This window comes from Syngnathus leptorhynchus, chromosome 8 (assembly GCF_054491065.1).
Source record: "Syngnathus leptorhynchus isolate UIUO chromosome 8, UIUO_Slep, whole genome shotgun sequence".
Lineage (NCBI taxonomy): Eukaryota > Metazoa > Chordata > Actinopteri > Syngnathiformes > Syngnathidae > Syngnathus > Syngnathus leptorhynchus.
In genome coordinates, this window is record NC_141202.1 from 951,853 (window position 1) to 976,427 (window position 24,575).

The window sequence follows — 24,575 nt, forward strand, 5'->3', positions numbered from 1 at the left end:
TGGTGGAAAGAGAAACCAAATCGTTTGTGCATTTACTTAAATGTCATCCAATTAAAAAAATCATTTGAATTATGCACCAAATTATTATTTTATAAATATTTTACTTTTGACAATTTAATTTTCCTTTGTATACAAATCAAATGTTCTTTTGGCCAGTTATTTTCAGAAAATAATTCATTTGACATGAAACTGGACAAAAATGACAGTTTTTTTTTTCTTTTTTCTTCTCTTTGAATGCAATTTTTTTTGCGTCACATTGTGAGATTTCTTTCAAGGGTCGGAAACTATTTGGGCCTTTTCTCAACGTAAGGATGGGTGCAGGTGTACTTAATGAAGTGGCCTCCAATACGTAAGCCGAGCTGCTGTTAACGTGGGACTCAATTATCTCCATGCATATTTCAGAGCCGCGTATCTGTTACCGGCCACACCGGAAGAGGGAGGTCACAAAAATGCTTCACGGTGCCATGAAGTGTTTCCATTCAAGATGCTGACCTTCTCGCTCAAAGACAACTATCAAGTGGGAGCTCTTACTCGAAATCCTAAATAGATGGAACGACAGGAACTGACAACCCAAATATGGACGTGAAGGTCCAAACAGGATGTTCGTCGTCATGCTCCCCTCCAGAGCTTTCTTCTGACTTGAAGTGCATCTCCTCCTTGGTCTCGCCCACGGTGGTCACGCTCCTGCCTCAGTCTTCCTCCTTGTCCCCGCTGCCGCCAACTTTACGTCCCGTAGACGAGGGGTCAACGGGCCTCGTCCTCGCCAAACAGCTCCCGGGTGAAGAACCAGGTAGGCGGCCCAAATGTTGTTCCAAAAGTGTCATTGTTGCATACAAGATTTGGACAGACTTTGATTTCCTTCATCTGGATGAGCAGATACTCATCAAGCGTGTTGTTCTCGCGAGTTGCTGCTCATCGTGAGCGTGTCCGTTGCCGTTATACTTGTCATCGCCTTCGCTCTCTTAGGTAACGATGTCGTGAAACATTTGCTATCGTGACACAGGTTGGGTCCTGCCTCTCATTTTATTGTCTGCCGCTGTTTCCGACGTAGTCAAGTTTCTACTGGATCCATCCTCGTTGCATCCTTGTGGCGTGAAGGGGAACTGCAGCACTCCTGCCCAACAGCCGTCCCTGTCGAAGAACCCAGTCAGCCACATCGTCAACATCACGGCGGCAGGTACGAGAACATTTTGTGCTTCAGTTGATCTATACTTTGCAGGTGCCACGATTCATCGGCAACGAATCGAAGATCAAATTCATATTCGTGATTACCGATGAATCGTCACGATACCTTTTTGGCACGATATAGAGCGATTCACGGTACCGTCCCCCCTCCCAGAATGCCCGGGCGTGGTCGGCGACGGCAGGCGCATCGTCGGGGGGACGCTGGCGGCGGTGGACGGGTGGCGCTGGCAGGCCAGCTTGCACTGGAGAGGGAAGCACGTTTGCGGGGGCGCCGTCGTTTCGCCGCGCTGGGTGGTCACGGCGGCTCACTGCTTTGTCGAGTAAGCGGGGATCAAGTTTAGAAAACCAACCAACCGACCATGTCAACTTCATTGTCACTCTGTAGAAACCACATGCTGGAGGTGGCTGACTGGCTGGCGGTGGTCTCCACCGTCAGCGTCGCCGACGACTCCCTGGGGAAACGCTACCGAGCCCTTCGGGTCCTCTACCACCCTCTCTACGACACGCGCAGCAACGACTACGACATCGGCCTCCTGCGCACCATCGTCGACATTCGTATGGACGGTAAGATTTTATTTGATGGAATGAAAGCCATTGTTGACCAAAAGAACAACCAGGTGCATTGGCAGGCAGGTATCACATGTCTCACCTGGCGTCAATATTTAATAGCACTAAATGTGTAGGTGGGGTGCGCCCGGTTTGTTTGCCCGGTCCCGACGAGTCCTTCCTGAACGGCGCACCGTGTTGGATCACGGGTTGGGGGTCCGTCCGGGAAGGAGGTGTGTTCGTCTGACATGATTGACAGCTCACGATGAAGTAGCGCAAACACGTGTTTTTGTGAGCTCAGGTTTTGTGTCGGATGACCTCAGGCAAGCTCAGGTGAAGGTCATCGCCGAGTCAATCTGCCGCCAGCCGAACGTCTACGGCGTTCACCTGACACCTCGGATGATCTGCGCCGGATCCTTGAAAGGAGGGGTGGACTCCTGCCAGGTAAATAGTAGCTGACGCCCACCCACAATAAGGAATGGTGGACAAGTATTGACATTGTGATTTTAGGGTGACAGCGGGGGTCCTCTGGTGTGTGAGACAGCCCGGGGCGAGTGGAGGCTGGCGGGGGTGGTGAGCTGGGGCGAGGGTTGTGGACGCCGCAATAAGCCGGGCGTGTACAGCCGAGTCACCCAACTGATCGATTGGGTTGGACAATATGTCGAGGTACCGTGAATTTCCGTCCGCAAATTGTGAAATTCTTACTCTGGCACCCTCTGGTGGAAGGTTTCGGTGCACTTCGTTCTGTAAGGTCAATGGAAGATCCCTGAAATGCAAATATACGGATTTTTTTTTTTTTTCGTCCAGTTTGAACAACTGGACAACTTAGAAGAGTCCACTACAACAACTATGAATGACAGCTCATCACAACTGGACTGACATTTATTTTCCAATTAAAATCCTACAAAAAGGGAGTCAGTCTTCTTTATTTCATTTTAATTCCACTATAGTCTTTTTTTTTTTTTCTTCTTCCGTTTTTTTAGGTGAACGCGACACTCTTGCATAAACAGACAAACTGGCACCAAATGACACTGAGCGGACTCTGGAGATAAAACTAGTTAGGCATTGTCGATTTGAGCAGACAAGCAGTTTGAGCGTCTGAGTCAAGCGAGCGAGCGAGCGTCATAAGCAGGCAAAGGACGGACGACCCCGTTTGCCCCGCCAGCCAGCGAGCGTCATAAGCAGGCAAAGGACGGACGACCCCGTTTGGCCCGCCCGCCAGCCAGCCAGCCAGCGAGGAGCACAATGAGCTCAGTCTTAACAGCGGCAAGCCGACGGTGCCTCGCGGTCCCCCTCGGTGGTCTCCGGAGGCACGTCGAGGGCTCGAGCGCCGGAGATGGTGTCCTGGACGCGCAAGCGGAAGTCCGTGACGTTCCGCCAGTGGGACCGAAGTCATACTCGACCGGGACGCTGTTGAACGACAGGGTGCTCTTCAGACAGGTAGTGAAAACTTGAACCGGTAACATAAATGGCGTTTGTGTGGCTTTGTGCGTTAGTTTCGGTGCTGCTCCTTTTCACTAGCTTAGCTTGTTAGCTTTAGCAAAGATAGCGTTCGGTCGGGCGTAGCGTCGTAGGTAACCAATAACCAATAAACTCTTCAATAAATGTTTTTCATTCCACTCGTACAGTTGCAATGAGACACAAACTTGGGGTATAATAGCATTGAATCCGTCATTTTGTCCAATTTTAACCCACGAAGAAGTCATAGCATTTTGAACTTTATGCATTGGTCTTTTTATTAGGTACCCCTGACCTCAATGCAACCAATACGAAAGTATTTATTGAATAATATTGTCGTTGTAATAGAACTGGACTATATGGCCTGAAAATCAAATCTATGATGCAACAACTTTTTCATTACAAAATGAGATGAATTGCATGACATTTGTTACCTGATAGTTTTGTGTGGTTGAAGCTATTTGAAGCAGAGAGCAGCACCTACACATACCTGCTGGCCGACGCAGTCACCAAGGATGCCGTTCTCATCGACCCTGTACTGGAGACCATTGACAGGGACCTGAAGCTCATTCGTGAACTTGGGCTCGATCTGAAAATAGCAGGTCAGCGAGTGAAATGAAAAAAAATAAATAAAAAGTTGTCATTCAAGCCTCGGCGTGAATTAACCTTGTGTTTGCGGCCTTTCCAAGTCAACACTCACTGCCACGCCGACCACATCACCAGCACGGGACTGATGAAGACGAGGCTAGCCGGGCTGAAAAGCGCCATTTCCAAATTAAGCGGCGCCACTGCGGACATTCTGCTGTCCGAGGGAGACAGGATCACTTTTGGAAACCATGTAAGAGAACACACCATCGATGACCGCATGGGGTTGGCCAGCCCAAATTGACTATCAATCCCCACAGTATCTGACTGTGAGAGAAACACCGGGCCACACTAACGGCTGCGTGACGCTGGTGACGCAGGATGAGCGCATGGCCTTCACCGGGGATACCTTGCTCATACGAGGCTGCGGCAGAACCGACTTCCAGGAAGGTGGGTCGTGCCTTTTGTCTACAATGGAAATTTGGCCATTTTTTTTTCTTCAGCTTCTGGACTGACTGGATTGCTAAATGATTGACTCGCAATTATTTATCATCTTATTTCCTATTCGAAGGTTTCTCCAACTCGAAAAGTCATTTCGCTTTCACTTTGAAGGGTGGCTCTACTCGCTGGAGCCTTTGTTTTTGTAATACCTACATACAGCCACAGGAGGGCAGTGTTGAGTGCTTCACTTGCTTCTGCCTCATCAGGTTGCTCCGAACGGCTGTACACTTCGGTTCAGCAGAAGATCTTTACGCTGCCTGACCAGTGCCTCATCTACCCCGCTCATGACTATTTAGGTGGGCCGACCGATGACATCCCCGCAATGTTCGCAAGTCACTTACGTAACTTGAGCGCGCAGTGACCATCGATAGTTGACTTTCCAGGTCAGACGGTGTCTACAGTCGGTGAGGAACGCACATTAAACCCTCGCTTGACCAAGAGCCTGGACGAGTTTGTGACCATCATGAAAAACCTGAATCTTCCAAAGCCTTCTAAAATCGGTACGAGACGGCCAATGATCTCAGACAACCGCAACACGATATTAGGCAAAGTGTGAAAGATCCAGGAATAAAAAAAATCTTTTACAGGAATCAAATCACTCAAGTGCTCTTCTTTCTCCTTGCAGATGTTTCAGTGCCTGCAAATCTGGTTTGTGGACTTCATCACGTTTGAACAAGAGTGGACTCGAATCAAAAGTATTGCACATTGTTGATCATTTTTTATAATCTAGCATTTTATTGAAAACACGCTATACAATCCTGAAGCAAATGATTCTTCATTACTACTCAATGGTTCCAAATTGCATTTGTACTGCTTTTTACGTCGCCATCCAATCATGCCATTTGCATTGAGAATCACTGTAGGTCATGTTTGTAGAGCAGACATTGAAAACATTGACTAACGTATGAGTCAATCACTTGCTTGCGCTGCCAGTAAGACAGGTTTAGGTTTGTTTGTGTGTGTGTGCATGTCGAATAGGAGCGTAAGCCCCCGACACACCTACGACCTACTTGTTGAATGAACTTTAAGCATATTAGCTTGCTACTCTACTAACTGCTTACTCATTACATATCAAATAAAATGACTGGACTGATCTGTCATATTATTATTTTCTCATCATAATAATACATTTTAGCCATAAAAAAAAACGCCTGAACAATGGCTCATATCTCGAACTTGACAAATTCAACTCAGCTGTCTAAAGAAAAGTTAAAACCACTCAAAAGCAACTCAGCTTTCAGATTTTTTTTTGAAGGTGTTCAATGCGATGGCTTCCATTTCTTTCTCTGGGCATTATTATTGTGCGTGACATCTGTCCTTTCCAGACAAGTTTCCAGCCCAGAACCGCCCCTCCCTGTCTTCTATTGCAAGCCATAACCTGATGTTCTCCAGATATACAGCATGTCTGTCCAATCAACCTGCACAGTAGACGCCATCTGCCAGCTTTCTTTGATTTTTCACAGCCACTTGGGCTACCAGCCACTCTATCTGTCACTGGAAACAATCTATCAGCTCTTTTCAGGCGCGGCTGTAAAAGAGGCCAGCCTGGGTGTTAAAAGTCCTGGCAGTCAAGAGCTGTAATTAACATTTCATTCAGATACAGTTACTCAATATTGTTAATGGCATCCATTGAACATTTTTCAAGTGTCAACAGCGTCATTCACCTGACAGGAGCAATTAAAAAAAAATTTCACATCTATGTGGCAACGCAGCCTGTCCCAAATGACACAATGGTGTCACGTCCCAGAATAGAAAATCACTACAGGATATCAATTAGAACGTGGGCGGCCGGCCGGCCGGGAAACTTTAGGATCGGAACTAAGAAGAAGAAAAAAAAAAAAAAAAGTTTGCTCGGAACTGCTGTGCCTCTTTCGGTTGGTGGAACTCTCGGTGCCCGTCCGCCCCCGCCTCCTCCTCCCCTCCCCGGCCGGCCGGCGGGTCGGGTCGGGTCGGGTCCCCGCCTCGTCGGTCGTGCGGCTGCTGAAAGCTCACCTGTTGACGGCAAAACTATCGAGCGAACGAACGAACCGTACGTAACCCGACGTGCCGCCTCTTCTCCTGCCGGTCGAGTTGGAATCAAATCGCGGAAGGGGGAAATCCACGCGTGAAAGTGAAAGGAAAATTTTGTTTGCAGGTTGGAGCGACGATGAAAGTCTCCCTCTACATGTGAGTGAGTGAAAGCTTCAAGGTAGGTTGGATTCTTTGACAATTTGACGGCGAGCTGCAACGTGGAGTAATGGTGGCTTGTTGACATGTTGAGGGGGAGGACGTGGTTAGCTTTAGTCAACTTCATCGTGCACAATCAATCATTTACTCTAATAGTCATTGTAAACAAACTAACGGACCAAAAAAAAAAAAAAAAAGAATCCCCTCTAGTGCACATTGCTGTGATGTTTCTATGTCCATGCGTATTGAAGTTGGTCGAGCTTTGTGTCTGGCTGAAGTTCTTGTCTTTGACTGTCCAAATGTGTGTCTGATCCTTTCATCCTAGCCAAGTCTGCTCACTAATAGCTTTGCGCTATTGCTTTTCCTAAATCTGTTATTGCATCTCAATGATGCTGGAAGGGTGAAAGCAACGACCTGCGGAAATGTCATCCACCTGTCTAGAATAGCGACTTCCCCAAGTCTGAATCCAAAATGAGTAACCTTTTGGCCTTGGGTTGTTTTTTTTTGTCGGTCCCGATATGATTGACAAGTCCACCGAATGTCATGTTAATTGCTCATTCCTGATTTCATAACGTTTCAACCTTGACGCCATGCTCTGCCCACAATAGATGGCGAACATTTGAACAAACTCCGATTATTGAACGAGCGTACGATGAGATGAGTGGAAAATTGCCCTGCTTTGAAATGAGCGCTCCTGGGTTGGTGTCTTGACTCTTTTTAGCATTTCACTCTGGCTCTCTGGTCCCGTCTGTAATTGTGGCCGGCCACGCAAAGTATATTTAACTCATTGTCGATAGCGAGGAAGCTATTTCCAGACTCAGGCAAAAGTTTGCCTTCTGTTATTTGCAATGGGAAGATCCGCAGTGTGGTCCGTTTGATGGCTGCCTCTCGAGAGCGAGGAGCAGAAAGGCAAATCCATTTTTGCTCCATCTCCATAAACGTGGGGGTCACCTCAACGTTTTAGTTTGCCTTTAGGCGGCAAATCAAGTCGAGCAAGGATGTCGATGCCTTAACACTCTCTCTGGGCTTTGTACGAGGGGCTTTCAAAACAACAAGCTTGAGCCTTTTAAGTAACCTTACACTGGCAGCGGCTGAGGAGCGCTTGAGTATAAAAGACCGGGTCACCCCCCCCCTTCCATCTCAATAGCGAAAGTTTAACAACCCGAGCACACCCTTCTGCTGTTTTTTGTTGTTTTTATTTTGGTCAGTGTGAGAGTGTGCCTGTAATCAGATGTTGTTTTGGTTTGCGGGTAAGCAGAGAGCGAGGTCACCAGGCCCTCTGTGGATTGTTCCACATTGTGCCTCACTCACTCACTCACTCTCATTTTTTTTTTTTTTTTGCTGCTTTGAATGCGTAGTGACAAGCTTTAATCAGCATTCACGCTGCTCCTTTGTCCCTCCGCTTTGTTGACTTGTTTGCTCCACCGTGCCTGGAAAAAAAAAAAAAAGAAGGTAGCAGTATCATCATAGTGTCATGTGCAGCACGGTTAAAGAGCCATTTCCACGTCACTCACCAGGCCAGGCCAGGCCAGGCCAGGTCCATGAATGAAAGTATCTGATGTTGCATTTCCGCGCCACTATCTGCTAACCTCTTTGACACCGTGGCAGCTTATTGTGGATAATTAGCATCAGTGCTATGGGTGTGTGGGTCAAGTCCTGCTTGTGTAACACACACACACACACATGGTCGGTGTGGAACTGTGTGTCCATCCATTCCTTCCTTATCACGTTCTTCAGGGGCGCTGGCCTCCCCTGCAATCAAGTGTAATTATTTTCCCAAGAAAGCATTTTGTCCGCTCTTTTGGACTGGTTTCAATTTGGATCCAAAGTCTTGTTGAGTTAGCGCAGTGACGCAACACGCGGACTTTACTCCCCAAATTCCTCAGGTGGCGATGAGTCGCTCGCTCGCTCGCTATCCGACTGGACTTTTGTAGGAGATCAGCTGATGTTTGTTTGTTTGAGTGCAACCGTCGATGAATCTATAGACTGCTGCTTGCTTGGCTTTATTGATAGATAGAAGTATCTTTGACGAATAAGACTTTTTGTGAGTAGCAAAAGTACACTGGAGTACTTGCAATACTCTGAAATATTGAGTTTTCCACCGCTGCAATGTGTCCCATGAGAGTATGTCAACACCATTGTGGTTTGAGTGACTCCTGTGATTTTGGCGGCTGGTTAAATTTGGAATTTCTGGCCCAACCGGCCGGTGAGGTTTCTGCGGCTAAGAGCCGGAATTAAAAAGACAGGCCCGGTGACAAACGTTTATCCACGACACGCTCGTCGGAAGCTCCTCGCTTTCTGCCGACGCCGTACCCTCATGTCTGCGTCGTATCCTGCCACCTAATAAGGCCTGGGGTGCGGGCATGGAGGGAGGAAGGGGGCGAGCTGGGAATATTTGGACGATACTCTCCAGTCCAAAAGAACTTTCCCACCAGCTGTGCACATGATGTTTTGTGAGGGGCATGTTGTAAATGGCAAGATGTGTGCTGCACAGAGATTACAAATGGAATTGAAATATGCTCAATACCGTATTGGCCCGGATATAAGACGACCCCGATTATAAGACGAACCCCCTCTTTTTCGAGACTCAAGTTTGAAAAAAGCCTTTGTCTAGACCACGAATGTAAAACGACCCCCCCCCCCTTTTTTCAGTTTTATTTCAATGAAAAAAAACTCGTCTTATATTCGGGCCAATACGGTATTTATTTATAAGATTGACCTGGTTTTGAAAAAGTGTATCTACTGGCCCATGCTTCCAGAGAACAACCCATCTCATGTTCTTAGTCATGATGATGCATGTAAGTTTTAAAAATATCGATGTATCATTTTAGCAATGCCTCAAAGCAACACGGAGAGTCCCCCAAGTCAGCGATGCGATGGGCCGCGTCATCTGTGGATCACTCGCGTGGCCGGTAGCCCCGCCTCCTCGGGGGCGGAGTCGGACACCGAGAGCAGCAGCACAGAGAGCGAGAAGGTGAGCCGGCCCAAACGAGCGATGACCAACTTTATTCCTCAAACGTCATGCTGCTTTTCCTTGCAGTTTTTTTTTTCCCCGATATGAACTTGTATGTTTCTCCATCAGTCCTGCGTTAAAAGGATCGAGGTGGGCTCGCCCGGGGTAGCGTCCTCGCCCTCTAAGCTCCATCAGCGAATCGCGGAACTTGACCAACAGAAGGAAGAGCTCAAGATTGAGGTAAGCTAGCATTGAAATACAAATGGATCATTGATATATGGGAAGTATCAAAGTCAAAGTCTGCTTTATTGTCAATTTCTTCACATGTTAAGACACACAAAGAGATGGAAATGACCTTTCCCGCCGTCCCACGGTGACTTGACACATTACACAACACATACAAGCAAATAGCACAAACAGTAAAAACCAATAGACAAGAGCGATGAAGAAGTAAGAAGCAAATAACACAATAAATGGACAAATAAGAGGAGCAAAATGGAGCAAGCGTGCATACAGCAGAATATATATAGCGCAAAAGAACGGGACGTTACGCAGCCGAGGCTGGAGACAATCCTGACAGCTTGAAGCTGTTGGGGAGTCTGCTGGTCTCAAAGTGTCAAAGATGATCAACATGGACGTCCAAATGTCTACCGGAGCTCACGTTTTGCTAAAGACGCCGTCTTCTCTCCCAGCTGCAGTTGGAGATCGCCCTGCTGCGAGGCGAGCTGCAGACGGAGAAGACCCAGCTGCGAGGCCACACGCGCAAGCTGCGCCAGCTTCGGGAGCTGTGCGAGCCAGCTCACACCAGGCCCGCCAACGTCCAAAGTCGCCAAACGGTAAGACGCTCGCTTCTTATCTGGGGGTAGATGATGAGTCAATCACAGACACACACACTTAATCATTGAGGAAATCAGTCGACTGAACCTCTGGCCAGAGCAAAGGTGCCGACCGTCCCGAAAGGCGGATTTTTGTTCTTGCGCCCACCCCGGACGTATTTCTTCATATTTCCATTTCCTGTTAGTGTAAGGGCTTCCCGTCCCACGTGTGTTTGGGGATGCGAGTACGATGACGCCACCCGCTAATGATCCGTTAGCATAAACATGATGCTATCAACCAAGAACGGATTTGCACACAAGGGATATCTGGAGGGAGGGGGGGGGCACGGCCTCCGACGTGTTCACTCTTTGCCGCTCGGTCCAAAAGCAGGAGCGCCAGCGTCTGGAGGAGGAGAGGCTGCGGGTTCAAGAGCTGAGGAGGAAGTGCCACGAGACGCTGGAGTTGATCCCGAGCCAGCCGGAGAGTCAGAGGGAGCGACTCGCGCTTCAGCTGCAGCACGTGAGTCCGCTTGTGCCCTTTTGAACTCCGCTATTTCTTGCAACTCCTCTCATTTGAAAGTCAAAACCCAAATGAGCCGTCCATTGCTGCTCTGATGTTGTCGTGGTGTACCTGCTGAACCTGATGTCGGTGAGAGGTGGAAAAGGTGAACCGGCTTTGTGGCATTGCTTTGCAGGCACACGCACAACGTGCACTCGCTGTCTCGAAACACGTGACGCGAAAAACCGTAATCACGCTCGAGTTGTCGAGATGGCCGACGTTGCATCACAGTCAGCCGCTGCCAAACATTTCCGGTTTGCAAGCGAGACTTTTGGAATGCTCATTGAAATCTCGAACCGCAGGACAAAGAGGCCATGGAGGCGGCCGTGCGGGCCTTCGAGGACTGGGAGTTTCGCGTTCTGGAGCAGGAAAGCGGCGTGGACGAGAAAGATGAGGGCAGCGATGAAGAGAGAAGAGCCGCCTTGGAGAAGGACATCTCCTGCCAGCAGCTCGCCGTCAGCGCAGCACAGGTAAACTTGTTCAAACTTTTCAGACCGAGTCCTCACGATACCAGAACTGCAGATTAGCGCCACCTACTGGCAGATACAGATTTTTTTCCCCCCCTTTAAGTATCGGCGGCCGGTATCGGCACTCTTCACGAAAACCCGATATCGTTCAGATACCGATTCCCGGTATCGGTATTCTAAGAGTTTGCGAAGCTCCGACGTGAAGAAGGATCCAAAACGGGAGCCTTGAATGTTTTGCCCTCAACATTCTTTGCCGTCGCCAAGTCACATGATGAGGGTCACGCGTGGCCGTCCGTTACAAGAGCGGTGAAGGCTGAGCCATGAACAGAAGGATTGTTCTGGGAAAAAAACGAAGAAAAAAAAAAACCCCGATGCTGAGTGACTCGCAGCCAGTGTGACCTGGCCGGCAAATCTCCAAACACACATCGTCACGCACGTATAGAAAGAGGTTAACCGCTGCGACGAGGAAAACGTTCATTTTTTTTCTTCTTTCCCAGGAGCGAGTGCAGCTGCTGGAGACCCAGCTGAGGGACATGGAGGGCGAGAAGGAGCGAGAGCTGGACGCCTTAACCAAGCAGAAGCAAGACCTCATGCACGACAATCACATGGTCAGCACTATTGGCACAATTGGACACGTCATTTTTAGATCTGAAAACCAGCCGCTGCTCCAATCAATCACTTTCCTCCCCTTGAATTGTATTTATATAACTTATATAATAATATAGAGTTGTATTCTGATGACTGTGGTTTGTCAGTCAAATCACTCAGGGAGGGAGGGAGGGAGGGTAAGTGAGCGAGCGAGCGAGCGAGAGAGCGCAACCTGTTTATTAGGAAGAGGCGGACGGACCAGAATGTGGCCGGCCGAGGGAGTAGCGCGTGCCACAAAAAGGCAGAGACTCAAGGAGCTAAGCCCCGAAACGACCTGGTGTCCAATCGCTTGACGAGAGAAGCGACGGACGGACGGACAGCCGGGGAGCAGATGTTTGCAGAAAGCCGCCAATCAACTTGGTTTCCTGCGGGCGTGCCGGCCACGACGCTCGCTCGGGAGCCAAACTGCAATGGGGTGGCTTTAAGCAGTCCAAACGTGAGTCAGACGCGAGATGAGGAGGCTTTGCCGTTTCTTGTCGAACCTTGATGACTAGTTCACGCCAGTATTTTGTGGTTAAGAGCGGGACGTGGTCAAGGGAACTGTAGCACGCATTAACTTACTGGGAATTTCACGAGCAACCTTTGGGTGTCATCTGTAAATAATTAACATAAAAACAGGGTTTGTTTTTACGTAGAGTTGCCACAAGATGGCAGCAAAGCAATTAAAGCGGAGAAGACCAGCAAGCATCAATCACTTGAACTTTATACAAATGATATTAAATCAGTATCATGCCACGATAAAAAAAAGAAAAGAAGTTTCGAAATGTTTTTAAGAAGCATCAGAACAAAAGTGTTTGTTGTCCTCGCAGGTCGCCCGAGAGAAGAAGCCCCTCGCCAATTGGTCGGACGTCACCGGCTCCGCCCCCTGCGTGATGTCACCTTTAAGCGTTCACAAGCCTTCTCAGGTATACAAAAATAATTATTTTAGGCGGATTACTTTGTAACTTATCAGGGTGTCTTATTCATTCATTTATTTTGTGGTAGGAGCCGTGCAAGGATGCCGGCACTCTTCCCCGTCGACGGAGTTCGCACCGCAGCGGCAGACTAAAGGATCGGCCTCTTTCGGCCCAGGGTGAGCCGTCGCCTCCGTCGTCGTGGAAGGTGTGTCTGTTGGGGGGGGGGGGCGAGAAGCCGGGTTGACCTGCCCGGCCGGACCAGAAGATCCAGTCTGGCGTCGGTTCGGCGCTTTCCTCTTCATCAAAAATATAGCTCAAGAAAGCCACCACAAATGTGACTTTTGAAAAATGGACCTAAGATGGCCTTCCTTGTCCGGCAGGCCCGGTGAGGACGATCCCGGGCAGCGGGCGTCCTCCGGCCTCTTCGCCCCAGCGACTTCCCAACGGGCACGTGGTGGCTCAGCGAGCCGACGGCGGCAACGGCTGCGAGCGCCTGGCGCCTGGCGACAGCGCGGCAAGCTCTCGCGCCGCCAGGTCAGCTTTGCGCCGGACGTTACGCGCTTCGCTCAATGTTAAGTTTCACCGTGCGTTGATCCTCGCAGCCCGTGTCTGACGGATCTGGTGGAGATGGAGCGCAAGTTGAGGGAAGCCAAAGCGGAACGCCAGAGGCTGCTTAAAGAGAGAGTGAGTGGAGCACAAAAGCTCAGATCAGATGCTTGCTTGTTATTTTACAACACGCTGTTTTGGTTCTTTTCCCCAGGAGGAGCGAAGACAGCGAGAGCTCAACTCGCCCAGACTAGAACCAGCAGAAGCCCACGGGAACCAAATCAGATCTGGGCTAAACTCTCCCGAGGTGAGACGGGCAACCTCGTGTTTTTTTGTTTGTTTCTTCTTCTTTTTCTGATATGAATGGTTTCCATTAGCGGCTGCCTCTGTCCCTGTCCCCGGACTTCGACCTGCGCGGCCACGTGGAGTCTTTGGGTCACGGGGTGTCGGCCTGCAACGACCTGCGGCTGACGTCTCGCCGCTGCGCCGGCTTCCTCACCAAGCGAGGCGGCCGCGTCAAGACTTGGAAGAAGAGGTGGTTCCTCTTCGACGTGGACCACCGGAGGCTGGCCTACTACACGGGTCGGCGGAGGCAAAATCAACGGCTGAAGCAATCTGGGTGGCCTTCAACCGGTCGGTGGCGCTTTTTCTTGCAGATTGTGACGAGAGGAAGCTGAAGGGCGTCATCTACTTCCAGGCCGTGGAGGAGGTTTACTACGACCACCTGCGCACGGCCGCCTCGGTGAGTCGTATGCAAACTGGATCATTTGAATGCCAGCAAGAAGTACAGGACGGATGACTTGTAATGCGCCAACATGGCCACTAGACGGCGTAGACATGGTACCTTGATTTTGCTCACGTCATGCTTTTGGTTGACTGGCATAAACGTCCGTTCAATTTGCATGAATAGATCAAACAGCTGATTTGTTTCGACAATAGTCTTGATTTGAGCACAAACAAGTTTGACGAATTGCTTTTATGCTCAAGGAAAGTGACTTTTGTGCCTCGCAGTCGCCTCGGCCCAGCCTGACCTTCTGCGTCAAGACGTACGACCGGCTCTTCTTCCTGGTGGCGTCCAATCCGGTCGCCATGAGGATCTGGATGGACGTTATCGTCACGGCCACTGACGAGCACAGCCGCTATTGAGTCCGAGCCAGCGTGAAGAGGAGGAAGTAAGACTGGGCCAGTCTGTTACCGGGTGCAAGATGAAGGAGCCAATCAACATGGAGTCAAATGGTTGAGCTCCAATTTAGTAGCGTGTGTTTTTACCAAATGAACTTATTGTGTGGGGTTTTGCAAATACATCAAGTCATACACTGTTTTTGATACACTATTATATACTGAAAGAAATAATGCTCTTTGTGTTTCTTGTCACATGAATGGAATGGAGAGAAAAAAAAAACACCATGTATAGTGAGGCTTTTTATTTTTTTTTAAATATTTTTATGGCTAGGGAATGATTTAGCATTCAAACAGGGGTGTGAAAACTTTTTCTATCCGGCGCAAAAGTGGGAAATGAGGACACCGTGTGGCCGTTCAAATATTTGCAGTTGCGCTTTTGGTTGATTTGCGATCATCTTTGGAAAGCGCCTCAAAGCAACAAACCATATTTAAAGGAGTCAAGTCCCGCTTGAACTAACTCACGAGCTCCTTTTGAAAGGAATGAAAGCGATGATGACATTTTCTCTGCATACTTCCTCAAAGTCAACTGCTGGTATATTGAAACACACTGACATATTGTGACAGTTGACTTTAAAGGCGTCGCCATCCGCTCCAAGCTGTGAAATAAATGTTCGCGTTCAACTTGATCTGATTTCCAAAATTGACTGCACCAAGGAGAAGAAAACCAAAATGGCACAGGTCATTGTAAAGCTTCTTCTACTTTGCGTTATGCTTGAAGGTGAGTCATTTGTTTTTTTCAGAGCTTTGTTTCTACTCTGATGTTTTTATTCCTCCTAAACATTCATATTCGAATGAATGACTGTACAGTCCAAAAAAAATTGTGTTCTTGAAAACATGACATGCTACAAAAAAATGATTTCTCTTGACATTTTTAATGAAAAGTACTTTAGAGAGAAAATGGGGATGATATTATTTTTTCCTTCACTGAGAAATATGATGACATTACTGTACCATGTCATTTCTCTCAGCTCATTTTCCTTCTCCGCCAGCCACCGCCTATTTTTTTTCTCGATCTATCTGGGACCGTTTTAATTTTTTTTTTGATTTGTAAATCATTCCCTAATATTTGTGTGTGTTTTCAGGCAGCCTGTGTCAGGATTGGGCGACTATGTTGCCGTCGTCCGTGCAGGTCGTGAGTGGAACATGCGTTGGAATTGCCTGCACATTTACGTTACCTGCAGATCAAGCTCAGAATTTGGAGCCCACTTGCGCCGCCATTTGGAGGAGGGGCAACCGGGCGGGCCCCTACGTTTTCGACTCCCGTCGCACGAGGGATCAGAGCGCCTCCCGGGGCTACCTCCAGGGACGCCTCACCGGGAACTTACAAGTATGTCGAAACCATTTGAATTTACACACTTGTCCAATCAGAATAGCAATGTTTTTCGAAGGTTTGCAAATCTTTCCTTTCCAATCCAATTAGTATCTTTTCAATGTGACTTTGTGAGAGACTTTTTGTGTGATTGTCAGGAAAAGGACTGCAGCACCATCCTTGAGGACGTGACATCCGATCACAACGACTATTACTACTTCAGGCTGGAGTGTGACAGCCCGGCCAAGTTCAACTTTGACCAGAGCGTCTACTTGGACATTCGAGGTCGGTCGGTTGCTTTCAGGTCAGGGTCAGGGTTTCAAGGCAAGCTTAGGGATTGGAGCTGAGTTGAGACTTTCACTGATGTTTCAAAGTCATGCTTAGGCTTTTACAGTCAAGCTTTGGGTTTCAAACGAGCTTTGACACTCAACCTAGGTTCGGATTTAAGATTAGGGTTTCAAACCAAGGTTGGGTCTGGCTGCAAAATGTTTCAGTCTTAGGTTATGAATTTGAAGCTTGACTTTCAACGACACATTTGACTTTCAATGACAAATGGCCCGATCTTCTTCTTCGGCAGACTCTGCGCCCCGGCCCACTATCGCCAGCACCAAGGGTGAGGTCAAGGAGGGTACGGCCGTGGCTCTGGAGTGCTGGGCCCCGGCTTCTTGCCCCACGTTGCCGCCGTTGCTGACGTGGAGCCCGCAGCTGGGCGCCGTCTCGCAGGCACACGTAGAGGCAAAGGGCAAGAGGCCGGCCAGGGTCACCGCAGTCATGAATTTCATCGCTACCTACCAACACAACAACCTGAAGGTGACCTGCAGCGCCACCTACAGGAGACAACCGGGACGTACTGAGCTGGTCACAGAAAAAAGACGGGAGCTTGAAGTTTCGCGTGAGTTTCAAAAACAACAAAAAAAAGTCATACCGGTGCCAATCATCAAATACATGAGAAAAAAAACAAAATCAGTAGCTACTGCCTGATTTCCTTCCTGTTTAACTTGAGCAAGCGTTACAAAATGTCTGTTCCCGTGAACGTGTAGTGAAATAGGAGGAAGTTGCGTATGACTCCATCAAAAAGACTAACTGCTTTTAGTTGTCGTCAGTTGACTTGGGTCAAAGTGCAAGTATCCAAACAGAAAAGAACTGCTTGAATGGACTTCATGACTCACGTCAACAACAAAGGTATCGGATGGAGTCAAAGAAATGATTGTTGTCTTCAGATAGCCCCAAGAACACGTCGGTGAGCTACCCCAGCCCCGTGAGGGCGGGCACCCGGGTCACGTTGACCTGCGACACGCTGGCCAACCCTACTGTGTTGGCCTACGTGTGGTACCAAGTGGACGGCAGCCAGGTGAAGTTCTTGGCAAACAGTAAGCGATACACCGTCGCCGTCACGGAAGACCCGCCCGCTTTTTTCTGCTGGGTGCGCAACACATACGGAGAGCAAAATTCATCCGTCATCGCCTTCGATGTTCAATGTGAGTGTTATTAGTCCCACGCGGTCCGAGCGGATGAACTTTTGGAAAAAACTCCTTTGCTGTGTGAACAGTCGCTCCCAAGGACACCACGGCGTTGGTGGAGCCGCCTGGCGCCATCCTGGAGGGCACCCCGGTAATCCTGCTGTGCCAGAGCCGAGCCAATCCGCCCGTGTACAATTACAGCTGGTCCGTCAACGGCGGCGAGGACCTGGAGATAGGGGACCTCGTGACCCTGGACGCCGCCCGGCCAAGACACAGCGGCGAATACCGCTGCAAGGCCAAGAACGAGCTGGGAGAGGAAACGTCGGCCGGCGTTCAGTTGGACGTTCAATGTGAGTCTGTTTTCTGGCTATGTTTTCCATCGCAACTACTTTCCTGTTTTTTTTTCAGATCCCCCGAAGAACACCAGCATGTCTGCGCGGCCGCAAGGCTCTTTACCCGACGGCAGCGCCGTGACTTTAAGGTGCGCGAGCGTGGCTAACCCGCCGGCCGCTAACGTCACCTGGTACCGCGTGAACGGCGGGGAGAGGACGCCGATGGGCACGGGACAGGAAATTACCTTCAACGTCACCAAGCTGTCGCAGGACAAGTTCTATTGTGAAAATGTCAACCTTCACGGGGCCCAGTCGGCGCAGCCCATCGCCTTTGACGTCACGTGTGAGTCGCAAGTCACCAACGTGAACAGATTGATGCGGCAGTTGAATCCTTCCAGAAAAAGACATTGTCTGTCTTCAGTCGCACCAGAGATCCTGAGATCCTCCCGCTGCCAGGACGTGTCAGCCCAGATGAGATGTTCCTGCGTCAGCCAGGCCAACCCGCCGCCCTCCCTGCGCTGGGAATTGTCCGGTGTGCTGGTCAATCATTCCGAGCGACAGCCCATCGCGGAGGAAGCCGTGGACAACGCCACCCGGAGGAGCGTCATCATCCTGCAGCGCTTGCGCGGTGAAGAATTTGTGTCCCCGCTGGTTTGCTTGAGTTCCAACCCGCTGGGATTTGACAGTATGGCCTTCAACATGTCCTCCCCTGCCGCTCGGATAGGTCTGGATTATTCTGATTTGATTGTGATTGGTTGAATCCGCAATCACCACTCATGACTTTGTTTTTTGTTTTTCAGGTGTGCCGGTTCTGGTGGGTTCCGCTGTGGGAGTGATGACCATGCTGATCTTGAGTCTCCTGCTGCTCTTGTACATTTGCAGGTGAGCAAGCAGGTGACTTAAGAAGGTTAACAATTGTCTTCTCACCTTTTTGTTTGCTTTGAAGGAAAACCAAAGGCAACTTCCCAGCCAGCCAGAGACGAGCAGACAACACCACAGACTATTTGGTCACCAATGAGGTGAGTCCAAAGTCAGATTTATCAGTCAACATCACGAACCAGCGCCAACTTCAAGTTGAACACGTTCCAAAGTTCCTTGATAGATTCCTCTCTAAAGTTGATATTGGCGCCAAATGACAGACTCTACTCATGGACGCTTTCAGAGCAACACTTCCCACGTCAACGCCATTTACGCAAACGACTTGGCCAAGGAGGCGTCCCCGGACGACGAGCGGTTGCACTACGCCCACGTCAACGTGGTCAAACGGAAGTCGCAGGACCACGGCGAGATCCGAGGACTTTCCTCCGTCACCGGAGAGTATGCCGAGATAAGACTACGCGCCGCTGACCAAAAGACGCAAGCGGAACCAGAGGAGGAAAAGGTGGCGGAGGATGTCAATTCTGCACAGGAAGTGGCCAGTGAAGACGTTGCGCTCTCCACAGAGTCCCAGAGTGATGGTGGACACGCTCTCTAGACATTTTTTGGGCTCAAGATTTGAAAAGTCTTGTGAACCTGTTGTTTTGAATGCATTCATTGCCACAGGCTTTCAAAACTTTCAACAAAGCTGTGATTTTCCATTTTTCTTCTTTTACTATACGAAAAACGTTAAGGCACTTGGCTGAATTTGAGCTATTTTGCTCTCTCTCTCTCTCTCTCTCTCTCTCTCTCTCTCTCTCTCTCGCAGATCTGTAGCAAAATAAAATTCTTCAACAGACAAACTCAGTTTTGTCGTTTATTGACACACACAAGCCAAATGATCAAAGAAGTGCACCAGAAGTCATATCAAACAATTGGATGTCCAATAATAGCCACATGAATGGCAAATGATCCAAGAAGTCATGTCAAACAATTTGCCGGCGGTCGGTCGGTCGGTCAGATGGAGAAGGCCAAGTTGATGTCTTCGTCGCTGCTGTGGTCGCCACCCCGCTTGTACGTGCACACCTGAGAAGAAGCATGACACATGCATATCATCTATCTATCTATCCCTGGTGGACATGAGGTGGTGATGTTCTCTGCTGAAGCGTGTACCTGTTTCAGGTGCTTCTTCTCTTTGGTCATATCCTGCATGGGATATTTTCCTTGCCTAATCAAAGGAAAGACAAACAAACAAACAACAGTATGTCTTCATGTTTGTTCCAACATGAAATACGCTTCTTACGCGTGGTTGGCGTGCAAGACGTAGTCATGGTTGAAAAATCCTTGCATGTTGCTCGCTGAGCCATCCTGAACACACACACGCAAGCTCAGGTGATACGTGCTGACGTTGACAAATAATAGCATTTTAGAAAAGAATCAATCAATCAATCAATCAATCAATCCGACCCATCCGACCCATCCGACCCATCCATCCATCCATCCATCCATCCATCCATCCATCCGACCCATCCATCCAACCCCACCCAACTCAGCCATCCATCAATCCCATCTATCCATCCCATGCATCCATCCATGCATCCATCCATCCATCCATCCATCCGACCCATCCATCCAACCCCACCCACCCACCCACCCACCCACCCACCCAGCCATCCATCAATCCCATCTATCCATCCCATGCATCCATCCATGCATCCATCCATCCATCCATCCATCCATCCGACCCATCCATCCAACCCCACCCACCCACCCACCCACCCACCGACCCACCCACCCACTCACCCTTCCATCAATCCCATCCATCCCATCCATCCCATCCATCCCATCCATCCATCCATCCATCCATCCATCCATCCATCCATCCATCCATCCATCCATCCATCCATCCACCCACCCACCCACCCATGATACAGCTATCCAAACCAACAGTAAGGTGGTAATGACTCACCTTTTCAGCAGAGAACACAATGTACCTGTAGAAGGTAGACAAAGCACACCGGTGGTCAGTAGCGGTTAACTGCGTCGGCGTGACGCGAAGAGAAACCCGAACCCTAGTCTGAAACCAGCCACCCTTAACGATCCCCAGCCGAGCGAGAGGTGTCAAGACTCGCACCCGTTATCTGCACCCAACTCGTTGCTCTGGAGATCAGCTACGATGTTCATCTTGTCCCGATGTCTCCGATGCCAAACTCTTCTCATCTTCCTGCGTTGTGCGGAAAAAAAGATCTTAGGGAGGCAGGTAGGGAGGAGTTCATCAATAGTTCAGTGAAAGGTCCGCTTTTCAGACTCACGCGCACAAGCAGCAGATGAAAAGAAACACCACAGCCGTGATCACGCAAATGATGGGGACCATGAACCTCACAAAGAAATCTGACAATAGACACAACAGTAGTACCTGGAGGTCAAGCACAAGTGATTTCTTTTTGGCCGCTCGCTGATTTATTCGACAATAATGGATAGTGAAGAAAGAAAGAAAAACAGCAGCAGGAATTTGCCCTTTTGTTCTCCCACCTGTATGAAATGTTGCCGCTGCCTTTTCCACTTTGAGGACTATAGAAGAGAAGAAAGGGATTCAGAGATTCATTCCAATACCACCCTTCCTTCCATTGAACTCACCCTGGACCTCCACCGGGGGTGACCTGGCCGAGCCCATCTCGTTGGCGGCCGTGCAGCCGTAGAAGCCGCCGGCGTTGTCCGTTAAGGTCAAGATTGGACCGCGCCACTCCTCCTGATAGCCGCCGCCGCCGTTCAGCTTCCACCACGTCACCGAGTCGACGGGCGGGTACGATTTGGCCTGGCACTGCAGCGTCACCGTCCGGTTTTCGCCCACCGTCAGAGAAGGATGAGCTTTCACGGCCGCGTCTTTAGGAGCATCTGAAAAGGAATCCTTGGGCCTCAATTCGTTGGCTTGACGTTCTGAGTTCTGAGTAAAGGCGGCCGGACTCACTCACATTTGACATTCAACATCTTTTCTATGCTTTGACTTCCTTGGCTGTTGGCGGCCTGGCAGGTGTAAATGGCGGCGTGCGCCCAGGTGGCATTGAAGCTGTAGGAAAGGGTGGTCAGCGCTGTCCCGTTGACGCTATCGCTAGCGTGGGAGCGCACGGAGGGCGGGTCGCCGGGCATCCCGCTCAAAGTTACCAGCGAGTACGGCACGCTTTCCACCGTGCACTTCACGGAAACCGTCTCCCCTTCGGTGACCGTGTCGGGCATGAGCAGCGCCATATTTTTGGGAGCGTCTGGAAGGGTGAAGACAAGATGCCATACATACATTTCACCGGCTTCCTCCAAAAATAAAATGGCTGGTCCGTCCGTCCATCCGTTCGTCCGTCCGTCCATCCATCCATCCATCCGTCCATCCATCCATCCATCCATCCATCCATCCATCCATCATCCATCCATCCATCCATCCATCCATCCATCCATCCATCCATCCATCATCCATCCATCCATCCATCCATCCATCCATCCATCCATCCATCCATCCATCCATCCATCCATCGGCGTCGTCCGGAGCCACTCACACACGACTCGAACGCACAGCGGTTGACTGCGGTCGCCGACGCCCACTTTGTTGGTGGCGCCGCACACGTAGCAGCCGCTGTGGATCGGCAGCACCTCCACCATCTCCAAGTACGAGTCGGTGTACGGGCTCCACCAATCGGTGCGCCGGCGCCCGTCTTCCACCACGGACCAGGTGTACCGGTAGGGGAGGGGCTTGGCGTCGGTGCGGCACTGCAGCACGGCGTACGAGCCCACCCGGAGCTCGGTGCCGTTGGAAGCCCTCACGTGGAGGGAGGTTTTCCGCGGCCGATCTGGAAAGCAAAAAGGAGTCGAGCCACTTTGAAGTGAACTACTTCAAATGAGTCCTCCAAGTAAGAGGCGGACGGACTCACATTCCACGTGAACCAGAAGCTCGGCCGGAGCCGAGAACATGCCGTCTGAGCCGGCGCCGTTGAAGGCCATGCACTTGTACAATCCGGCGTCCTCGGGCTGCATGGACAACACGGTGTAGTTTTTCTTCCTGGCCACATATCGGTCGTCTTTGGTCCACTTAAAGCGTCTGGCCTCGGGGTTGGCTCGCTTCACGTCGCACGACAGCGTCATGGCCTCGCCCTGCCGGTACGTGCTCCGGGAATGGCCGATAGAAACGGTCGCCGGGTCTGAAAAGATACTCGCTGAGTAGACGGGCGGGCGGGTGCACCAAGAAGAAGGTCAAGGGACTCACATCGGACGTCAACCTTAAAAGTGGACTCGTCGGTGGCCAAGTGGTTTTTGGCAAGGCACTTGTAGATTCCGTTGTGGCGGGTGCTGACGGACGGGACGGTCCAATTGGCCTCCCTCACTGGCAGCTCTCGCTGGTTTCTGTACCACTTAAACACGGGGGCGGGATTTCCGTCGGCGGCGCAGACCAGCGTCATGTTCTGGCCTTCTCGGAAAAAGGTGACACCTTCGGGGAAGCCCGCGCGAACGTTTCTGGTGCCGTCTGAAAGAAAGAGAGAAATGGAAAAAGAGAGTAGCCTGAAAACAAACAAACAAACAGTGAGCGTCCTTCTCTCACATTGTATCTTGGCCGTGATGTATTTCCTGAGATACTTGTCGGTGTTGCCCCGCGTCTGGCAGGCGATCTTCTTGCCGTGATTCCGCCAAAGAGGCCGGAGCGTGGCGGAAAGCTGATTGCCGACCTGGCGCTTTCCGCTCAACGGGAGAGCCAGGGCGTCATCCAAAAATTCCAGCGGGAGCCGGCACGTGGCGGCGGTGCGGCAGCTCAGCCTCGCGGACTCGTTGGCCTTCAGGGTGCGCATGGGCGGGAACGAGATGGGGCAGGGATTGTCTGCGAGCACAAATCCAACCGATAGATCGATGAATGAATGAATGAATGAATGCCTTTTTCAAATCTAGCCCAAAGCGAGGACCGCTTTACCTTCCACGGTGACACGAGTAGAAAGCTCGTCCCACGTCGAGAGAAGCTGATATACAAAACTGTATTTGCCGCTGTGGCTTTTGTTGACGTCGCACACGGAGACCACCAGCGAAGTTCCCGAGAGCCAGCGAAGAGGCGGCGAGCCCCGGCTTTTGACGCGGCCCGCAAAGTCGGGATGGACGGCCCGATGGGTGTCGGAGCTGAGGATGAGGGTGCCGTTGAAGGTGTCCGGCCAGGCGGCGCTCCGCTCGGAGTCTTTCATCCAAAACCAGGCGCTGGGCTGCACAGGGCGCTTGGACGTCACGCTCAGTTCAATGCAGGAGCCCTCTTTGAGGAAGGCGCTTTGGCTTGACACTTGAAAAGGACTGTCCCAGCACTGGGAAGCTAAACCACACACATACAGAGCAGAGCAGAGCAGAGCAATCCCATCAATTGATGCGGATCAGGACCACCACAAGGAATGAAAGTCTACCTGTCATGAGATATGCCAGGGGCAAGAAAATCAAGGCGCGCCGCTTCATTCTGCCTGCCACTGTCGGAAAAACAAACCTACGAAACAAAGAAGTTCCCTGCGAGGAGGATTCCAAATGAAATGAAAACACAAGGATTGACAAGTGAGGAGAAAATCTTTGGAGCGTCATCTGTTTGAAATACAAACGACCATCTTTCAGCCTGCTTTCAGTTCAAAAGATGAAGGCAAGTAAGTTTCCTCTCGCCTTCCTTTCGTTCTGATGCTCATCCTGCATTCCAGTCACGTGATCAAAAAGGATTCATCGGAAGTCATCACGTACCCGGCGCCTCTCGAATCTTGACTCGTCACGTCTGAGACGACGGAGCGCGTGGACGGGTTCTGCAAGGGATGACTTGCATCATGCTCGCCACTTTTTTAAGAGCGCACCAAACCCTTTCATCCTTTGTATAACAAATACATGGGTTGGAGAAAGCCTTGTTGCATCACATCAAAGCAAAGCAAAGGTCGGGGGGGCCGTTTTGAAGGAGCTAGCCTTCCTTCTTGGTTAGCACGGCTGCTTTTGTCTCCTTTTCACCTTTCTTGGTGATGAACTTGATCATTCTCAATCACATCAACCGGGTTCAAGAGCAGAAAGCACATGAAATAAACATTGGAAACAAAACCAATAAGCTAACACTGAAAGCTGAAAGCTTGGT

The 24,575-nt window shown here is 50.1% G+C and overlaps 5 protein-coding genes across 9 annotated transcripts; 4 read left to right on the plus strand and 1 right to left on the minus strand.

The window, feature by feature from the left end:
• Positions 1 to 576: 576 nt before the first annotated feature.
• On the plus strand, positions 577 to 2,610 carry LOC147051564 (transmembrane protease serine 6). Its single transcript, XM_085918248.1, has 9 exons — positions 577 to 790; positions 877 to 966; positions 1,052 to 1,177; positions 1,340 to 1,505; positions 1,571 to 1,749; positions 1,869 to 1,964; positions 2,033 to 2,175; positions 2,242 to 2,397; positions 2,539 to 2,610. Exons 1-9 carry the CDS (start codon positions 577 to 579, stop codon positions 2,608 to 2,610), a joined length of 1,242 nt encoding a protein of 413 aa, XP_085774374.1.
• Positions 2,611 to 2,806: 196 nt separating this feature from the next.
• ethe1 (ETHE1 persulfide dioxygenase) lies at positions 2,807 to 5,368 on the plus strand. The gene is made up of 7 exons (XM_085919392.1): positions 2,807 to 3,171; positions 3,647 to 3,791; positions 3,879 to 4,027; positions 4,095 to 4,224; positions 4,482 to 4,571; positions 4,659 to 4,775; positions 4,901 to 5,368. The coding sequence occupies exons 1-7, from the start codon at positions 2,977 to 2,979 to the stop codon at positions 4,945 to 4,947; spliced, it is 873 nt and encodes a 290-aa protein (XP_085775518.1). The 5' UTR covers positions 2,807 to 2,976; the 3' UTR covers positions 4,948 to 5,368.
• A 148-nt stretch (positions 5,369 to 5,516) lies between these two features.
• Positions 5,517 to 14,735, plus strand: phldb3 (pleckstrin homology-like domain, family B, member 3). 2 transcript variants are annotated; one of them, XM_085919389.1, is made up of 16 exons: positions 5,517 to 6,304; positions 6,410 to 6,463; positions 9,273 to 9,415; positions 9,524 to 9,634; positions 10,087 to 10,230; positions 10,598 to 10,729; positions 11,071 to 11,238; positions 11,733 to 11,843; positions 12,693 to 12,788; positions 12,868 to 12,955; positions 13,160 to 13,313; positions 13,382 to 13,463; positions 13,540 to 13,632; positions 13,703 to 13,907; positions 13,982 to 14,067; positions 14,337 to 14,735. In XM_085919389.1, the coding sequence occupies exons 3-16, from the start codon at positions 9,275 to 9,277 to the stop codon at positions 14,469 to 14,471; spliced, it is 1,746 nt and encodes a 581-aa protein (XP_085775515.1). In that variant the 5' UTR covers positions 5,517 to 6,304; positions 6,410 to 6,463; positions 9,273 to 9,274; the 3' UTR covers positions 14,472 to 14,735. The 2 variants fall into 2 exon arrangements, with proteins under 2 accessions (XP_085775515.1, XP_085775517.1); XM_085919391.1 differs by having other exon boundaries at positions 10,601 to 10,729.
• Positions 14,736 to 14,935: 200 nt separating this feature from the next.
• On the plus strand, positions 14,936 to 19,313 carry LOC147051567 (myelin-associated glycoprotein-like). The gene is made up of 11 exons (XM_085919388.1): positions 14,936 to 15,225; positions 15,590 to 15,834; positions 15,975 to 16,101; positions 16,394 to 16,708; positions 17,037 to 17,294; positions 17,366 to 17,626; positions 17,685 to 17,951; positions 18,030 to 18,332; positions 18,409 to 18,490; positions 18,555 to 18,627; positions 18,771 to 19,313. The coding sequence occupies exons 1-11, from the start codon at positions 15,177 to 15,179 to the stop codon at positions 19,080 to 19,082; spliced, it is 2,292 nt and encodes a 763-aa protein (XP_085775514.1). The 5' UTR covers positions 14,936 to 15,176; the 3' UTR covers positions 19,083 to 19,313.
• A 14-nt stretch (positions 19,314 to 19,327) lies between these two features.
• Positions 19,328 to 24,305, minus strand: LOC147051568 (cell adhesion molecule CEACAM5-like). 4 transcript variants are annotated; one of them, XM_085919395.1, is made up of 15 exons: positions 24,200 to 24,305; positions 23,881 to 23,977; positions 23,409 to 23,792; positions 22,713 to 23,318; positions 22,381 to 22,647; positions 22,009 to 22,299; positions 21,436 to 21,723; positions 21,101 to 21,358; positions 20,996 to 21,034; positions 20,776 to 20,854; positions 20,598 to 20,687; positions 20,433 to 20,457; positions 19,767 to 19,831; positions 19,637 to 19,691; positions 19,328 to 19,549 (listed from the first exon to the last, which is right to left on the minus strand). In XM_085919395.1, the coding sequence occupies exons 2-15, from the start codon at positions 23,927 to 23,929 to the stop codon at positions 19,481 to 19,483; spliced, it is 2,565 nt and encodes an 854-aa protein (XP_085775521.1). In that variant the 5' UTR covers positions 23,930 to 23,977; positions 24,200 to 24,305; the 3' UTR covers positions 19,328 to 19,480. The 4 variants fall into 4 exon arrangements, with proteins under 4 accessions (XP_085775521.1, XP_085775522.1, XP_085775520.1 ...); XM_085919396.1 differs by having other exon boundaries at positions 23,881 to 23,957; positions 24,200 to 24,264; XM_085919394.1 differs by having other exon boundaries at positions 22,713 to 22,970; positions 23,046 to 23,318; positions 23,881 to 24,256.
• Between the last annotated feature and the right edge of the window lie 270 nt (positions 24,306 to 24,575).

What these genes read in the sequence shown, in the direction of transcription:
- LOC147051564 (XM_085918248.1), top strand. Translation starts at nt 577, where the DNA reads ATGGACGTGAAGGTCCAAACAGGATGTTCGTCGTCATGCTCCCCTCCA. An exon ending in CGTCAACATCACGGCGGCAG is followed by an intron (nt 1,178 to 1,339) that starts GTACGAGAACAT and finishes CCCCCCTCCCAG; the next exon opens with AATGCCCGGGCGTGGTCGGC. An exon ending in GCGGCTCACTGCTTTGTCGA is followed by an intron (nt 1,506 to 1,570) that starts GTAAGCGGGGAT and finishes GTCACTCTGTAG; the next exon opens with AAACCACATGCTGGAGGTGG.
- ethe1 (XM_085919392.1), top strand. Translation starts at nt 2,977, where the DNA reads ATGAGCTCAGTCTTAACAGCGGCAAGCCGACGGTGCCTCGCGGTCCCC. An exon ending in GCTCGATCTGAAAATAGCAG is followed by an intron (nt 3,792 to 3,878) that starts GTCAGCGAGTGA and finishes GGCCTTTCCAAG; the next exon opens with TCAACACTCACTGCCACGCC. An exon ending in GGATCACTTTTGGAAACCAT is followed by an intron (nt 4,028 to 4,094) that starts GTAAGAGAACAC and finishes CAATCCCCACAG; the next exon opens with TATCTGACTGTGAGAGAAAC.
- phldb3 (XM_085919389.1), top strand. Translation starts at nt 9,275, where the DNA reads ATGCCTCAAAGCAACACGGAGAGTCCCCCAAGTCAGCGATGCGATGGG. An exon ending in AGGAAGAGCTCAAGATTGAG is followed by an intron (nt 9,635 to 10,086) that starts GTAAGCTAGCAT and finishes CTTCTCTCCCAG; the next exon opens with CTGCAGTTGGAGATCGCCCT. An exon ending in TCATGCACGACAATCACATG is followed by an intron (nt 11,844 to 12,692) that starts GTCAGCACTATT and finishes TTGTCCTCGCAG; the next exon opens with GTCGCCCGAGAGAAGAAGCC.
- LOC147051567 (XM_085919388.1), top strand. Translation starts at nt 15,177, where the DNA reads ATGGCACAGGTCATTGTAAAGCTTCTTCTACTTTGCGTTATGCTTGAA. An exon ending in CATCGCCTTCGATGTTCAAT is followed by an intron (nt 17,295 to 17,365) that starts GTGAGTGTTATT and finishes CTGTGTGAACAG; the next exon opens with TCGCTCCCAAGGACACCACG. An exon ending in CGTTCAGTTGGACGTTCAAT is followed by an intron (nt 17,627 to 17,684) that starts GTGAGTCTGTTT and finishes TTTTTTTTTCAG; the next exon opens with ATCCCCCGAAGAACACCAGC.
- LOC147051568 (XM_085919393.1), bottom strand. Translation starts at nt 24,049, where the DNA reads ATGACGCTCCAAAGATTTTCTCCTCACTTGTCAATCCTTGTGTTTTCA. An exon ending in CCTGGCATATCTCATGACAG is followed by an intron (nt 23,793 to 23,880) that starts GTAGACTTTCAT and finishes TGTGTGGTTTAG; the next exon opens with CTTCCCAGTGCTGGGACAGT. An exon ending in AAAGATGTTGAATGTCAAAT is followed by an intron (nt 21,359 to 21,435) that starts GTGAGTGAGTCC and finishes ATTCCTTTTCAG; the next exon opens with ATGCTCCTAAAGACGCGGCC.